Here is a 17,515-nt window from a genome sequence, read left to right on the forward strand (position 1 = left end):
AGTTTAGTCAATAGTTCAATTAAGAGGGAAAAGTGCTGAACGTATGAGAAATATGGAATGCTCTTGAAGTGCAGAGAAAGACTGTTGATGCCAGGGAGGCTCAGGGGAGGTTTTGTGAAACTGGGTCTTGAGACCTGTGCGTGGCATTGTGTGCGGGTGGGTGCACAGAGCATGCTAAGGAAAACAGATAGTGAGTTACGTATGGTATGACCAACCCTGTGTCTGCTTCGGCAAGCACGTGGGATTCTGAGAAGTGAATTTCTTCCATGACAATAAAAACTTAAAAGTCCAGCCCTGGTTGGCTTAGCTCAGTGGATTGAGCACAGGCTGGGAACCAGGCACTGCAGGTTTGATTCCCAGTCAGGGCACATGCCTGGGTTGCAGGCCACGGCCCCCAGCAACCACACATTGATGTTTCTCTCTCTCTCTCTTTCTCCCTCTCTTCCCTCTCTAAAAATAAATAAATAAAATATTAAAAAAACACAAAAACAAAAACTTAAATGTCCACATGGCGAAGGCTTAGCAGGTTTTTGTTTACATGGTCAACTGCACATTAATTAATGGTTTCTTACATCTTAATGCTGATTTACTCAGGAATATATCAGTTATTTCTTGTAAATGTTGCTTGCTATGATCAACTCTTGCATATTTGTGTTACTTGAGCGAAGACATTCGTGAATGATATCAATACATAGATGATCTAGAAAACACTTTCATGCCTGTTTGGAGTGAGGACTGGTGGTTACCTGTTCAACCCCGACACCTAATTGGTTGCGGAGACTGTGGGCACGTCCTTTGGCATACTCGAGTGTCAACTTCATTTTAAAGAAAGTTGTTTGGAAGTTATCATGAGGTAAAGAATTTTAAAAGTCAAAACCCAAAACAGTATCACGTCATGGATGCACAGAGAATGGTTGAGATGTTGGACCTTTATTTATTGTTTTCCTCTGGTCCCCATCTTGAGTCCAGATAGTTTCATCTTGTTTCATTGAGTTTTGGATTCAGTGGGTTTATCAGTGGTAGAAGGATTCTAGCTACCAGATGATTGGGAAATAGAAGTCAGTCCACACGCAGACAGATAGAAAATTCAAACGTCAAGTGAGTTGATGGTGTGGTAAAGAGGAAAGATCCAGAATTTAGAATTTGAAGATCTAGGTGGGAGATTTAGCTCTGTCGCCAGCAAACCAGGGTATGTCAGAGTTGTCATTTCCTCCATTTGAAACTCAGTTATTATTATTTTTAATCCGTAAGGTAAAGTGTGGTATGATGATCTTTGATGTAATTTCCAGCTTTTAAAATTCTATGCTAAGCAGCACATCTACATAAAACATGAACATCGGTAGCAGGTAGTAGAAGAAAATATTTTTTAAAGGTTTTACTTATTTATTTTTTAGGCAGAGGAGAAGGGACAGAGAATGGGAGAGAAACATCACTGGGCAATTGCCTCTCACAAGCCCCCTGCTGGGGACGTGGCCGGCAACCCAGGCATGTGCTGTGACTGGGAACCAAACCTGTGACCCTTTGGGTCACAGGCCCGTGCTGTGCTCAATCCACTGAGCTACAACACCAGGGCAGAAAAATATTTTCTTTAATAAAGTGATCTTTCTTTTTTAAAATATTTTATTTATTGATTTTTAGAGAGGGAAGGGAGGGAGAAAGAGAGAGAGAGAGAAAAAAAAAACATCAATGTGCAGTTGCTGGGGGCCATGGCCTACAACGCAGGCATGTGCCCTGACTGGGAATCGAACCTGCGATGCTTTGGTTCGCAGCCCATGCTCAATCCACTGAGCTACACCAGCCAGGGCTAGAAAAAATATTTTAAACAGTGATATATTCCTAGTTTTTCCTTCTGCAGTTTACACTGTTAGTGATGGGGGAGGCTGTCTTCCTACGCTTCACTTGGTTTTCTTCTGTTGTTTTCTTCTCTAGTCACCTTCTCTCTGTCACAGTCTTAGGCTCAGACGTGCACACATTGATCTTCCTCTGGCGTCTTCTATCAGGAAGAAGAAAGCATTTTAAAGATCTCCCCTCTCTTAATGGCAGCCTACTTAGAAATGGGGATGAGGATTTGGGAGAAACGGTCAGGACGGACAACCATCAGCCTTTTTGACAAGCTTTCTTAAAACAATGGCGTATTTATTGTGAGAGCAGGGAGCGGCTGCAAGGCTTGTTTGAATGAATTGCATGTCTGTGTTATAGGACTGCAGTGAGAACGCATGCCAGTTATCTTGATCCCCAGATATAGAGATGGGCAAATGCTTATATTCACACACTCAAATGTGTCTACAGGTGTATTTTATCAAATTGGAAGAAGTAATGCTACCTCGTTTTGGAACTCAAGTTAAATTTTCACCTATTGACAATACTACCAACCAAACAATGTTGTTGTTATAACTAAAACAACAAAGATAAGTTCATTTGAACACTTGCTAGAGACAGTTTTAAAAAAAAACTTATATTTTGTTAATGGCTTACTGGAACAAAAGAATAGGAAGAACCACAGTAAGAGTTTGGTCAATCCTTATCCATCTATCCACCTACCCATCATTTACATAATCTCTCTAATTTAAAATTAATACTGTTTGTTTGCCCTGGCTTGTATGGCTCAGGGGATTGAGTGCTGGCCTTCACACCAAAGGGTTGCCAGTTTGATTCCCAGTCAGGGCACATGGCTAGGCTGAGGGCTGGGTCCCCAGTGAGGGGCGCACAAGAGGCAACCACACACTGATGTTTCTCTCCCTCTCTTTCTCCCTCCCTTCCCCTCTGTCTAAAAATAAAATGAATAAAATCTTTAAAACAATAAAATTAATGGTGTTTGGATTCTGGGACGATCATTGTTTTTAGACACCGCCCAAATTTTATTTTATAATGTAATGTACTTTTATAATGTAAAAACAAAAACACATTCAGATAAGACATATAGTATCTTTTGTCCAATAAACTCCTCTTAGGAATAAAGTATGATCGAGCGGTGAAGATTAGGGCTTGAGTTCAAACCGAGTCCGCAGCCCATTCTTTAAACATTAGCATTGTCACGACCTGTGGATCGAGGGATTTCCAGCTAAAATTACTGGCTGGTGTGGGTAGGAAGGATGAGTAAGACTGTTTTCTGACTGCATCCAGGAGGGTCCCTAATTTATTCAAAGTTCCTAAGGATTAGGACATGTTTTTAGACCCCCTTCCCCCCTCAGATCAGCTTTTCCTGACTTAAAAGGAGTTGTCTTCAGAGTCAGAGTCCTTTGGAGAAAGGAGTGCCTGGAGTTAACCCCCTGACTCTGAAACCGCGTAACTGCGTTGTTACTCTTCGCTGGCATGGAAAGTTGAGCCTCCTCTCTTCCCTTCTCTTCTTTCCTCTTCTCCCTTACTGTCTCCCACCAAGCACTTCCTTATCCATTTCCCTCCAGGTCTGCCGGTTTGTTCCTGAAAAGGCAATGTGGAGAGGCAAGGCAATTGTCTGATAGTTCATGTAGAAGCCTGCTACTAAAGATATTCTTTATATACATATTTATATATATAAATATAATATTTATATATGCATGAATGCATTTATTGGGTGCATATGCATTTGTATGTGACTAATGTTAAGACGTCACATTCAAGCTAGCCAAGACCTTGAACCTATGCACCCCATATATGTAACAATATTTAAGGAAAGAGTTTGTTTGTATCTCTCAGATCAACCGTGACCTCTGCAGGGTTCAAACCAGCCTTTGAAGCAGATGTTTTCAAGAAAATTTTACTAATGAAAAACTGGTTCAGAGGGTTAGGCATTTTGCCCCAAATCCGAAAGGAAGTGGACAAGTGGGTATTTGGGGTGGGGCGGCCTGCCTCCCCAGCTGGAGGTCTTCCACCGTGACATTCAGCTGGGGACAGTTGCTTAGGTACGAAGAGAAGAAAACAAAAATTTAAAAAGCAGCTGCGCTTATCCGAGGGCGAGGACAAATCATTCCCATCATCTGCTTAGTCATCTTGACTGGTTTGTCCTGTCTCCCCGAGGCCTCTGGTGGGATGGGACACTGCTCTGAGAGCCAGCCTCCTGGCCCTGAGCCTCACACCTCTGCAGGACCAGTGGGGAAGGGGAAATCCACACTCTCTTCTTTATTAGCTCTTTCCTCCCAGCCTCCAGGGAAGGACTTCTCGCACAGTCCGTGTCCCACGAGTGATTTCTGATGACGACCTCCATGCTGCTACTAATTTCTTTGCCAGTGAGAGAATTCGGCGCGCCTTCCCTGTAGGCTCCAGAAAGTTTCCCCTTTCATTTGTGTTCCGTGATTACCTCTCTCTGTCTCCCAGCAAGCAATCATGGAGCCTGCTAAGATTTGGATTTTCACAACAACCTCCCTGCTCTGCCCCTGCTCTTCCTTACAGAACCCAGCAGAAAACGAAAAGCAAAGAAACAGTCCGGGAATGCCATGGCGGAGGTGTCGGTGAAAGCAGTTATGTATGATATTAATTTGATCTCTATATCTAAGATTGCAGCCTCCCAGGCTCTGTGGCTCTATTATTTAGTAAATAATGTATCTAGGTTTTTCAGCCTGGAGAGGCTACTTAATCTTTCTGTTGCTGCAGGCCATGGCTGGATTATCTTTTGTATACACTGATGCTGGGCTTTGCTTCGATGGACAAAGCACTGGAGTGGAAGTTGGGTGATTGGAGTCTTATTTCCCAGGTTGGAGCTCCATATAATACTTATATTTGCATCCACGGCATCAGGGACAATATCGGCCACATCCTTGGGACTCAAAAATTGTTTATGGAAAGATGAAAGCTTTGGGACAACACCACCCGCCTTCTTCGGGTTTCAGCGGTAGCAGGAAGGGCTTCGTCCACTGATTTGCCGTTTTGTAAATGCTTTGCTCGAGTACTTCAGGTCTCTGAGTCATTTATCTTCTTAGCTCTTTACATAGGTTTCTGGCCCCCTACGTGTAGTTTTTAACTTTCTTCTTCAACCTGTTTTTCTTCCGTTGTCCAGACATCTCCCATCATGCTAGTCCTGGCAAAGGGTAGTGGGGTGGGCAAAGCTCTACGGGTCGTGTGTGTTTTGGAGTAGTCTTGTCTTAACAAGGGTGGCCAAAGCAGTCTTTTGTTTTCTGCCCCCGAAAGGCTGTCTGTGTGACTTGTTACCTCTTTTGTGTATGGAGCCTTCGTTTATTTGTTGGCTTTAAAAATGGCTGATGCCAACAATAGCAAAAACAGTCCATGGTGGAAAGTAAAGTTGAAGGCAGGGTGGTTCTTTGTCTTTGGCAATAGTGTCATGAGTCTAACCGTGTCGCATTTAAAGCTCGGTAAATACAGCTGAGGTTTAGGTTTCATAGCAAGAATTCTTTCTTAGTAACTACACATAACATGGTTTTCACATCCACCAACCACCACTGAAAGTGTCACTCCTCTTTTATGGTCGTGTTTTTATAACCGATTTGCAGGGTTGTAAGGTTGTGACATGAGTCCTGGCACTGTAGACCAGGAAGGAAAAAACGGGACAATATTGGCCACAGATTTTCTTCCTGCCCACGTCAATCCTGTTCCTCAAAAGACAATGCCTAGGAGAGTGCATATTCGATACATACGATCTTATCTTTGGGTAGCTCTCTGTGTCCTCGTGGGACGGACCTGTGACGTACTCTCTGGACTCCTTTCTTCTCATCTATAAGGTGGGGGTGACAACACCCCTCTAAACAGGGTTTGAGGTAAAAATGGAAGAAAAGGTAAGGCACTCAGGAGGTAGGGGCTGGCTAGTGCGAGCAGTCAGTGAGCCATTGAACAGCAGCTTTTCTTGTATCACCATCGCCATTATTGACGCAATTTTGCCCAGAATATTGAAGGAACCATCATGAGATGGGCTTTGAGAGAGCCATGCTCTGCCTCTGGTTAACCAGTGTACAGAAAAACGTTTTTCAGAGGTAAGTTATTCTACATGGCAGTGGGCAAACCACACATGTATCAAAAACTGTGCATTCAATTCCGATTCAGTCACGAAAACATAAGCTAAATCTCTTCTTAAAGTTAGTCTTTTGTAACATGGGTTTTCTTTCCCTATTAAAGAACTGTTTGTCCAAAGAAGGAAGATGAGTTTGTTTGGGAAAATGAAGGGGCCAGATACAATTATTTCTTAAGCTACTTGTTTTAAGGTTCTGATAGCCTTGAGGAAATTAATGCAATCAACCCAGAATGAGAGCATTTCCAATATTGCACAGTACCGAATAAATATGCTATAAATGGAAGAAGGTACATAATCACTACATGGAACATGATCTTCTGTTCTATTTCATTGGGATTTTTTTTTTCATTCATAGCATCTTAGAAATGCACATTTAATCATGAGCCGTTAGAAATGCTTATTGTCCTTTCAAATTGTTTGCCCTGTTTTGATTTTCCCCCCAACTCAATTCCATTGAAAATCTATGAGTTGTCACATTTTTTTGTAAGTAATAACTGTGTCAAGCTGTGCTGACAAAATGTCCCAACATAACTGTTAATAAGCATTGTCATTTTAAGAATGAAACAGTTTGGCTAACGATTTATGTCTTATAACGCCGCACTTGGGGCAGCTGTATGGTTCGTCTCTTTAGCAAGTCAAGTAATTTCTTTAACAAAATGTTAAGCACAGATGGGCCATAAGCTGTCAGTTAACTATTATTGTGTCTGCATCTGCCTGCTCTCAATGCACTGTTTTATGTATTCAGTCAGTTACTTAGCCGCAGCTCTGTGAAAAGCCCAACCTACTCTGATTGGCAAATAAAATGTTCATTTGTCTCTTCTTCCTATTGTTTTGTTTTGGTAACACATGTCAGCAGCTCCATTACCCAGTTCATTAACAGCTCCCAGAGGACACGACGGCCAGCCGAGATAAGAGGGGCAATTGTGCCACATATGGCCAATAATAGCCTCTCTCTTGGCAATTGTAAATAAAAGTCACTTGGCCCTTTCCCTTTCAGGAGAACTACCGTTTTCCTGTTCCCCTTCACAGTGCAAATTACCTTTCTTGGCCCCGTGCAACCCAGTCGCACAGGCGCGCTAACCCAGAACCTGGCTTCCAGCTCCGAGACCCGGAGACTGGCCATCCCGCGGCCAGAGCTCTGCCTCCTCCCTTTAATTATGACTGACTTTTAAGCTCTCGAGAGGGGAAAGTTCTTATCATGGGAGACTATTCTTAGAAAGCTGTTAGCTGATTAATTAGTTAACTAATCAGTTTTCCTAATTGAATAGCAACACATTTTCTCGGGGCTCTCAGCTCTTTTTCTCTTTGAAATGCTCTGGTGGCGGTTACCATGGAGTTTAAAAAAGCCGTGTAAAAAAATTGCAACGGGAAATTATTTGCAGGGGTGGCGTAGGGAGGTGTGACTCGAGCTTTACTTGACCAGGGAGATCCATGCTGGGAAAGGAATTGCTGTTGCACACGGCAAGTCTCCAAATAAAGGCTTTAAGAGGCCACTCGGTGAATTCGGGCGGGTGTCACATTCCTGCTTCCCGTGGAGCCTTTGGAAGGAGGTGCTGGAACAGGTAGTTTGTTTGGGATTCTGTGACTCCCGCAAGCAAAATGTTGCATGCGTCACGGGAAAGAGAAAGGCTACGGGCATGCTTCTACTTAAACACACCAGCGAATATTGCTACTACAAACAATAAACGTGGCTTTTGTTTCGTTTTGTAGCTTCGCTGTTACAATCTTTTAAGAGGCTGATGGTGAGGTGGCGGCCATCCACAGAAAGGCTTCTCGATATTAGGTGGACAGCAGCCCGGCTTGCAGCCGAAATTCAGTGGCTGGAACCCTGGGATACGGGGTTGTTTGGGGGCAGCGCAACTCCGCGCCTCGGGGGCCGCTTGGAGGTTCTCCCAGCCTCCGCTCCTCAGCCCTTATCTTAAATAAACACCAACGCCCACGCTGTGCGTTGAAAGTAACTGCGGGGCGACGGGGCGCGGGGTGGGCCCTCGTGGGCTGTGCCCGCAGCCGCTCATATTCATAACCAATCTGTACTCACCTCCCAGGGCAGCAGGCACTCGGGGAGTTGTTGAGTGTCAGGGTTTATTTGCGCTATTTTGATTAGCACCAACCTGGCAGGAGCTTATTTTCCTTCTAATGACCCCGTGCTGGGAGAGGGCGGTTTCTGAGGGAAGGACCTGGGTGAGAGGGGAGGGGAATAGCGTTACAAGTCTCCAGCTCCCCAACGGGGACTGGCTGGGCTCGGCGGGGCGGGGGGGCGCCAGGGTCGGTAAATGACTGAAGGGTCTTCATTCGATTGGGTGTTCTTAAAAGCACCTTCCTGCAAGAAAGTCCAGAATATCCTTGCCATACGTTCTCTCTCTCTTTCCCTCCCTCCCTCTCTCTCTGGCATTGGTTGAAGATCGCTGTGCAGGCACATTTTCATAAAAAAGTGTAGAGGCAATGAGAACAAAACAAGACCCTCCGCCCCCAAATAGACCACTGCTGTGGCTGTAATTCATGTTTCCTAATTTATCAACTAACAAAATAACAATTACTCAAGTCCTAGCTCTGGGTTAGGGATTCGGGGTCGCTCGGCTTGTTGCTGGAGAGATTGTTAGGCTCCCAGACTTTCTAGATCTACTTGAGGATTTTTGTGGAAACCTTGTGCTTGTTCCTTTCAGCGGGCCTCTCTCTTCTTTTCTCGACGTATACACAGTTTTAAACCACAGAAAAACAATGTCACCGATCACTTCTCAGCTTGTGAATTAATGCGGAAGAGAAGCTCCCAGGTGCTCAAGTCTCTCCACTGGATTGGATTAACCCCTACTGTGCATCCATTTCAACCTCCCCCACCTCCCTCCTCTGGAAAAAAAAAAACAAAAACCCAACCTCCCTTTTCTCATCCACTCCCGCTTTCTTTGTGTCTGCTGCTCCCTGCCAGGCAGGTGTCAGAGCTCTGAATGAGGGTAAATGCCCCGTTGATGGATTCCACAGATGGAGCGTGGAAATCGGGAGAATAGGCTTCAGCCACAGGCCATTTCTTGGGATCCAACAAAAGCCTCCAAATAAGTCAACAAAAATCCCAAAGATCACAAAGGGAAAATGTCATTTGTCATTTACTCTGGGTCTGGGAGGGAATATCAGTCTTGCTTCACTCCTCCTGGCTTTCACCCGAGGAAACACGAGAGGGGTCATTCACACCTCTCTCGGGGTGAAGGGGCTACTTCACACCAGAAATCAGAGAGTCGTCCCACTCTCCCCTTCGCGTGGAATCGTGGAACCTGCAAACACAGGCGACCTTCCTCAGTTAGCCAAGTAGGGGCGTCAGACTTCTGGGTGCCCTGTCAGAGACCTCATGGAACATTTCTGCGAAGTACTCTGAAACTCAGACACAGGGTAAAACAACCCTCACGGGCCTCTCAGAAACGATTTTTACTTTTGTCTTTTGTATTTTTTTTTTAAATCAGTGGAACACAGCTTTGAGTGCAAATGCCGACAGGTCTAGCTTGGAAAGGTCAGCACACACGCAAAGACCCTCTGGTTTGGTCCGAGGCCACCTTAGAGTAAGTGACCGATGATGACTAAGGAAGTTCAGCCTCTGCGCCTGCAGAGAGGGCCCCCCACCCCCCGCCCACCTCCTCCACGTCTGTAAGTCGCATTGTATTATATCTGGGGCAAACACAGAGTTTAAATGGTTGTCATGTTTTGATCCTTTAATTATTCAAATGGAAGGTCTTGCTGAGAAGAAAGACAATGTGCCAGATTCATGCTTGTGAATTATTTTGTCCCTCCGCCTATTTTTTTTTTGCCTGTCTCTCATCTCTGAATTATATTGGTCTGGAAACCAATGATTATAGCATCTCACGTGACTAAATCCCTATAAAATTGAGGTAAGATCTCATCTATAATAGCGGTAACTAGGATGACTATTTCCTGAGGTTACAGAACAGGTCAAAAAGGGTTAATGGACAAAGACATACACTCTAATTCTGTAATTCCTGCTTTAATTAAACTTCGTGGTTGGTCCGCTGGTGGTACTACTTCTGCCTTCTCCTCCCAGTTGGATTTGCTTCTGCAGGAAGCAACTGAGATTCTGTGGGGGGAGAATCGGTGGTGGTTGCCTATGCGTGTTCCTTTTCCTTTCTAACTGACGATGTTCATTCTCCCGAGGTTATTCTTGGGAGCTAACGTGCGTCGTGGGGCTAACTGAGGATGTGGCTCCTAAGATCTGACGTCAGCCCGAGCAGGAAGAAGAAATGAACTTGCTAATGAAGCGCAGAGTAGAAGCACTCAGGCGCCCCGGTGGGAGCTGACACTTCCCGTGGTGGCTCCAGGGTCTCTGCTGAATAACCTGTGAAGAGTCAACAGATTTCAAGTGACTTATTCCTGCACTGTTATCGAAAATGAATTTGAAAGATGGGTGTAGATACTCTAAATAAATATTGACTGTGTGCTACAAAGTTTCAGACGGACATCGTGGTGGCGAGGGAGACAGGAGTGAATAGAAGGAGCCTACCATGGGCTTTAGTGAATAATGATATATAAATATTGGTGCGTCACGGGTAACGAAAGCACTGCGTTCATGCACGATGTTGGTAACGAGGGAAAGGATGGAGACGGGGAGAACAGGTGTATGCCAACTTGGTGCCCTGTGCTCAATTTTTTTAAACCTCAAACTGCTGCAAAAGTGTTATTTTTAAAAAGCGTGAGGTTCTTCACAACTCTTGATGTTCCTTTCATTAAGATGTCTTTAATACCTCTGGCCCCAAAAGAGAAGGCTTTATGAAAGTATAATAAAAGGAGTGATCAGTTCGACTCTTTGTGAACAACAGTTTGTTCTAGATTGACCCTGGACCTTAAAACCTTCGGTCTTGTGATCTGTGGGTCTGTGATCATTCTCACTGAGACCACGAGCAGTCAGACTATTTTGGTTTCTTAAATTCATTCATGATCTTGGTGAATGAATTAATCTCCTAGCACTTTACTGTTGTTTTAGTAAGTACAGTTTGTCTTGAATATGTAGAGTTCTGTATATGGTCGTTGAGTTGAATTCAATTAGAAAAATTGTTTGATTTGGTGTATCATACTGATCAAACTGTTGTATTTCTGTATGTTTCATTTGATTCTAGGAAGTTTTGAAAGTTTGGGACAAATTAGAGTAATAGTGTCATTCAGCTAAATGATTTACATTACTTTTCCTGTTTTGGTTGGTTTCTGGTGTTTCTCCTCAAAATGACTGTGTGTGCATGTGTGTGTGTGTGTGTGTGTGTGTGTGTGTGTGTGAGTGGGTGTGATAAGCAAATCAGCACCTATTTAGGACACAGTAGGTTGGAAGAGAGTCTGTTCTCTGAAGTCCCATAGACCTGGCTTAAATCCTAGCTTCCCAGAGTAACTTCTCTGAGTCGGCTTCCTTTTTCTGTACAATGGGGGTGAGTCTTTACTTCACAGGGTTGTCGTTTAGTTACCTGGGAAACAGAGAGACATCCTCACCCTCTTGGTCAGGTTTGCTTCACGTTCATTGTGGCATTGAGTTAAATTCATGTATATGTTAGAGAATGGATTGTGAGGGCATTTGGGTAACAGGGTGAAAACTTTCAATGAGAATATGGGTTGGAATATGCAATTTAAAGCAATAAAAATCCCACTTAAAAGGCCATGTGTTATATATTGATATGGATTTTCTAATGAAAACTATTCTGGAATTTGAAGTTGGGGGATTACTATTTCTGGTCAATGAATAATAAAGTAGAGTTTGGGAAGGCATGTGTAGAATATGATCAAGAAACTTAAAAGTAATTGAAAAATTTCCCTTAATATTAAGGGTGGGCAGTAGAAATTGTCCAAAGAGATCATATTATTGAAGAGATTATATTTAAATCTAGTCATCAGATCCTATCAATTTATTACTACTTTAGATAACTGTCTTGATAATGCTGCTTGCAACTTCCAAGTCATAGCCTTAGATATTCTGTACAGAAAAAACAATATATAGTTTCTTTCTGTCCAGCTATCTTTGGTTAATATTTAGCAAGATATGTTACTTTGTATCCAGTATCTATTTTGTTCTAGTATCTAATTTGTTCTAATATCTCGAATGAAGTTGAATATATAAAATAGATGAACTTCCACAAAATAATTCCTTTTGTGCTGTTAACATAAGATTTAAATTTTAGATTTATTTTTTGGTAAAAACTGAATGATTCAAATTCGAGACATTGTGGACTTTGTTCTGTGTAGACAAGGAATTTTATTTTTCTTGAGTGATAAAAGAAAGTAGTATTTCCATCTTTAGAAATAGCTAGTATTTCCTAGTTGGTAGATTAATCTTGGGTTGCTGACTTAACATATTTTTAAAGCCCACATCCTTTTGGGGTTTATAGATGGGGAAAAGTTAGAATTAAGTTGCAAAATTGTGGCTTCACATTGCCAAAAACGATCAGTTGGTTCAGATAATTTCCCCCAGAAAAAATCAGGAAAATTATTTCCTCCGTGACTGTTGAAATGATGTCATTCATTTCAGGAGGCTCTACTAGTTAGATGTAACCTTTTGGATTGCTTTTGAATAAACAGCCTAGAAATAAAAGTGGTGATTATTTAGCTCCTTAAAGAAAATTTAATTTTTGGTGGTAAAGGCTGTCCTATTGAACGCTTAGTCTCAATCTTTTTGATCACCAGCTGCTGGTGTTTATCTTTTTAAAAATCATAATCCTGCCCTGGCTGGTGTGGCGCAGTGGATTGGGCACTGGACTGCGACACAAAGGGTCACTGGTTCGATTCCCAGTCAGGGCACATGCCTGGGTTGTGGGTCAGGTCCCCAGTGGGGATTCGTGAAAGGCAACCACATATTGATGTTTCTCTCCTCTCTTTCTCCCTCCATTCCTCTTTCTCTAAAAAATAAATAAATACAATATTTAAAAACATAGAATAAAATCTTAATCCTTTTTGGAAAAAAAAAAAAGATAAATATCCCCCAGAAAAATGCAAGTATTGCAAATACTTGTCAGAATTTCCAAATAACTTTAGAGGAGTCACAGACCTCCAACATTCATGTGAAAAGATGTTGGGAGACTCATATAAGCAGAACAGCCATCTAAGAATATAAGGATGATAGAGAAATCAGTGTTAGTTCAAAACTTAAATTTTACCTGGCACACTCATTTAGTCACTATGTATGTATCGAGCACCTACTATGTTCCCAGACTTCCTGCAGTGTACAAGCCAGAGAGAGGCCTCGTGCTCCCAGAGTTTATATTCTGGGAGATGTTCATCTGGAAGGTGAAACACAGGGGTCTTGACCCTCAGAATTGGCTCTTGCTGGTACTAAGCGTCCCCCTTTCTTCAGGAACCAGAGATGATTTTGATTAATTGACCTGACAGTGCATGACACATCATATTTACTTGGGAGCATTTAATAACCCCTGAGACTCCCAAAGGAAACATGAAAATTTCCACATACTATTCTCCTAATGGGGTCATGGTAGGAGAAAGTAGCAGCAAAGATTTAAAGTTCTCACAGGCAGAGGAAGCCTTCGGTCGGTCCTGTCACCTGATTTCACATGGGACAGAAAAGTCAGGCATCCTGAGCCAGACGCATGAAAGGAAAACATTTTATGGGAATTTATTGTCCTCCGAGGGAAATAAGTAGTTTGTTTCTTGGGGGCACATATTATTCATAACAAAAATATATACGTATGTGGAAGCAGTGTTTTTGATAAATTGTGGCAGGTAATATTTTCTGTATGTGGGAATTCTGAGAAGGAAGGGAATCATTAATCTAGAATGGTCTGTGGAGGTGGTTCTCAAAGTGTGGTCCAGGACCAGTAAAATTAGCATCAACCCCCTGGGAATGTGATAAAAATGCAAACTCTCCGAGCTGGCCCAGACGTACAGAGCAGACAGAAGCCGTGGACGTGGAGACGGCAATCTGAGTGTTAACCAGTGTTCCGGGGGACCGTGGTGCTCCAAAAGTACTCTGGCTCGTGCACTGCAGTGAGAGCCACTGCTCCACCACTAGACACAAATTATCGCTTTTAAAATTTGGCTCATATTTATCAAACATTTACGCATGCAAGTTGTCTTGGGAGCTTTTGAAGTGTATGATGCAACGCACTACATACTTCTTTGCATGTTAATCCTCCTTTAAAATACCACCATCCTTAAGGGAAATTTATTTTCTTTTTTAAAGTTAATCCTAAAGCATTCTGAAACAATTTATATTAAAGTAGACCATTTTTATATTACATTAGATAACATAATTGAAAACTTAGCACAATGTCTAACACACCATAGATGCCGTGTATATTTTAGCTCTTTTTTGCTTTTATGCACAAGTTATTTACTTTTTGAAATTTGTCCTGTATGTATTAACTCACTCTGTCAATTTCAGGGTTTGAATATAAATAAAGTATAGACGTGTTAAAATATTAAAAAACAAAATTAAATATATGGTGTATTTTGGACATGTACCCTTTGGGGCAGCATATACTTTACACTGATGGAGAATGAAAGTTTAGATTTCCGTAAGGCAGAGCCAAGTTTGAGCTGAAGATCAAAGAATTAGTAGCAGAGGAGACATTGCATTTTCACATTGCTTCTAGCCTCCCCTGCATTTCCCCAGGTTCTACCAGTCTGAAGGTGCAAATGAGTGACCTTGACATTGACATTAATCATCTACAATTTTCTGGCTTTCCTTCTTCGTTTGCTGAGAGCACACTGCAGCCCCTTGCCCAGAGGAACCCCCCGTTATTGGGGATTTTTCAGAGCGCATTTGGACGTGTTCTGGAGCCAGGCAGCTCGCATTCCTGCACTATACTTGGAGTCTACGGCCCGATTGACTTCTGATGGCCCTCTGCCATCGCCCCCGTGTCCAGGGCTCTGGCCGGGGGCTGCTCTCCTGCCCAGAGCCCTGTGTCGGGTGCACCCTCAAAACTCAGAGTCCTCTGCAGGCCAACAAGTGCTCTGCTACTATCACAGTACACAGACGCCATCTTGTTTCATGACCTCAAATTCCTATCTGATTTCCCAGCACCTTCTCCTCTTTCCTAGGTACCAGTTTGGAAGTCTCCTTCCCAGATGCACATTAATGCAGGCAAATTCAAGCTTTGGTGGGGAGGGGGCCACAGCAGGGCTGGCTTCAGGGACTGACCTAGGCAGTTGCCCCAGGTCCCACACTCAGAAGGGCCCTGTGTGTGGTTTCACACTCCGTTGTCGTTACTTTGAAATTTTGGAACACAGGGTCCTGAAATTTCATTTCGCACAGAGCTCTTCAATGAGGTGCCAGTCCGGGCAGCTGCCCCCCATTCAGCAGGGACCCAGTCTCTGAACTTCAGTTTAGGGATAGGTTATCGGTCGATGTCTATTTCTTCCTGAATTTGTCCTTTAGATTCACATGGACAGTTTCTAAGTTCTCCTCAAAGCATTTCCCGATGTTTGGTAATGAGATAGTTAGATATGATTTTTCTTAGAGGAGAGGTAGAATATATAACTTCATAGGAATCCTGCAACAGCGTATTATTGTTGCCTCTTTTGGTACTAAGTTGATTTTTGATTATTCATTTAAGACGTCACATCACTTGTGTTAACAGATTTTTTCTGGTGTAAAAGTTGGTGCAAGTTTATCCGGAAGCAAATTAAATGTGATTCATTCATTAGACATTCAGTACATTATCCAGTAAATGCTAAGGATGAGTATCATAAAAATGGAGTAAGTGCTGTCCCTGTTTTCTTAACAGCTCATAACAGACCTAGAAGGACAAGTGCAGAGCACCATTACTTCTGCTTGGGGCACCAGCAGACCGCGCAGGGGAGCAGATTAAATCCCGTTTCATAACGTGATATCGCAAGGAGGGGCTTGGACTCCAGGAAAGACAATATACCTTAGACTGGGCTTGGAATCATGGCGGCTGTTCAGACCTGTTTTAGGATTCACATTTTACCACTTTTTTTCCTCCCGTTCTCTTAGCCTCAGCACCCCAGTCGGACGAAGGCTCCGACATTGACTCTGAACCTGATTTGCCACTGAAGAGGAAACAGCGCAGGAGCCGAACCACCTTCACAGCAGAACAGCTCGAAGAACTGGAGCGCGCTTTTGAGAGAACCCACTACCCTGATATCTACACCAGGGAGGAGCTGGCGCAGCGGGCGAAGCTCACGGAGGCCCGAGTGCAGGTACTGGCGGCCGCGCGCTGGTCCTGCCTCTCAGTCCGGGGTGGAAACAGAAAAGGGCCTTCTCCTTTACAGCAGGTTCGAAACCAAGACAGTGGCTATCTTAGCGATGGCACTTGGTGAATTGTAGCCTCTGGCATGATACAGCCCCCTCTTTTCTCTCTAATGCCTTTTCTTTATATTTTGCCTTGTCAGGATGAAAATGTCACGACCTCTTTTATCTTTTTATTTGCATTTGCCTGATTCAGCCTCCCCTCCCCCATCTCTTTCATTTTAGGTATAACCACTTAGCAATATCTTACTTTGCTAGTCAGTCAGAAAATTGTTTTTTTTCCCCCCTTAATAGGTTGGTAAGTCCAATTACATTTATGATGGATATGATGCATACTTCTTGGCATTTTTTGGTATTTATGAAGGTGTGCATTCTTATTTTAGAATTTGTCTATTAGTAGGAGAATTTGATTGCGTTAGCTATAACGCACAGAAATGTGTCAATCCCTGTTTTCACTCATCATTTCAGGAACCCTAATTATGTACCAGGCATCATATGGACTTTGGGGGTGCTACACAGACATTAGCAAACCAATTGGGAGCGGTTTTTCTGTGCCAGGGGTTGTTCTAAGTGCTTTACATGAATGAACCCATTTACTCGTCATTAAAACCCTAGGTTGGTACTATTATTATCCCCAATTTACTTATAAGATTATTTAAGTAGTTCCCCAAAGTTACTCTGCCCGTAAATGACAGCGGTAATGGAACTCCGTGCATTTCCTCTCCACAGCCTTTCAGTTATGAAAATGTGTGAAGGTGTGTAAGGTAAAAATCCCCTCCTTTAAGGGGTTTATGGTCTAGAAGCTTTTCAAGTAACTATATTATTTTGAGAATAGTTTGAGTTATCTTTGGAACTGTGAGATGTATGCTTGACCCTGGAACAGCATGGAAGTTAGGGGTGCTGAGTCATGAATAGTTGAAAATCTGTATATAACTCTTGACTCCTGGAAAATTCAGTTGTTCCTCGGGATCCCTGGGGGATTGGTTCCAGAGCGCCCCGCAGATACCAAAATCCCAGTGCGCTCAAGTCCTCTGCACCCACAAACTGCCAGCTGCGGACTGAGAACACTGAAGGTAGTTGCTGAAGAAAACCAGCATGTAAGTGGATCCACGCAGTTCAAACCTGTGTGGTTCAAGAGTCAACTACACTCTGGAGAGGGCTTCTTGGGGATAATATGTCTCTGTTGAGTGACAGAGTAATGTTTTCATCGTTAATGATGAACTTTCCCCTCGAGGACATAAAGCATCGTTTGAAAGATTATGAATGTCTTGCAGGGGTGTCCAACTTGCAGCCCGCGGGTTCAGTACAGCTGAGGATGGCTGGGAATGTGGCCCAACACAAAATCATAAATTTACTTAAAACATTAGGAGACTTTTTTG

The 17,515-nt window shown here is 43.1% G+C and overlaps 1 protein-coding gene across 3 annotated transcripts in view; it reads left to right on the forward strand.

The window, feature by feature from the left end:
* Nucleotides 1-17,515, forward strand: part of PAX3 (paired box 3) — a 91,101-nt gene that overhangs the window by 46,986 nt on the left and 26,600 nt on the right. For 2 of the 3 annotated variants that reach the window (XM_045854904.1, XM_045854920.1), the window contains exon 5: nt 15,882-16,087. In XM_045854904.1, coding sequence (XP_045710860.1) covers nt 15,882-16,087 — 206 coding nt within the window. The remainder of the gene's footprint in view (nt 1-15,881; nt 16,088-17,515) is intronic. The other variant, XM_045854913.1, reaches the window with a different exon arrangement.

The sequence above is a fragment of the Phyllostomus hastatus genome, unplaced genomic scaffold, assembly GCF_019186645.2.
Source record: "Phyllostomus hastatus isolate PE091 unplaced genomic scaffold, TTU_PhHast_1.1 phas_contig_137, whole genome shotgun sequence".
NCBI classification, from domain to species: domain Eukaryota; kingdom Metazoa; phylum Chordata; class Mammalia; order Chiroptera; family Phyllostomidae; genus Phyllostomus; species Phyllostomus hastatus.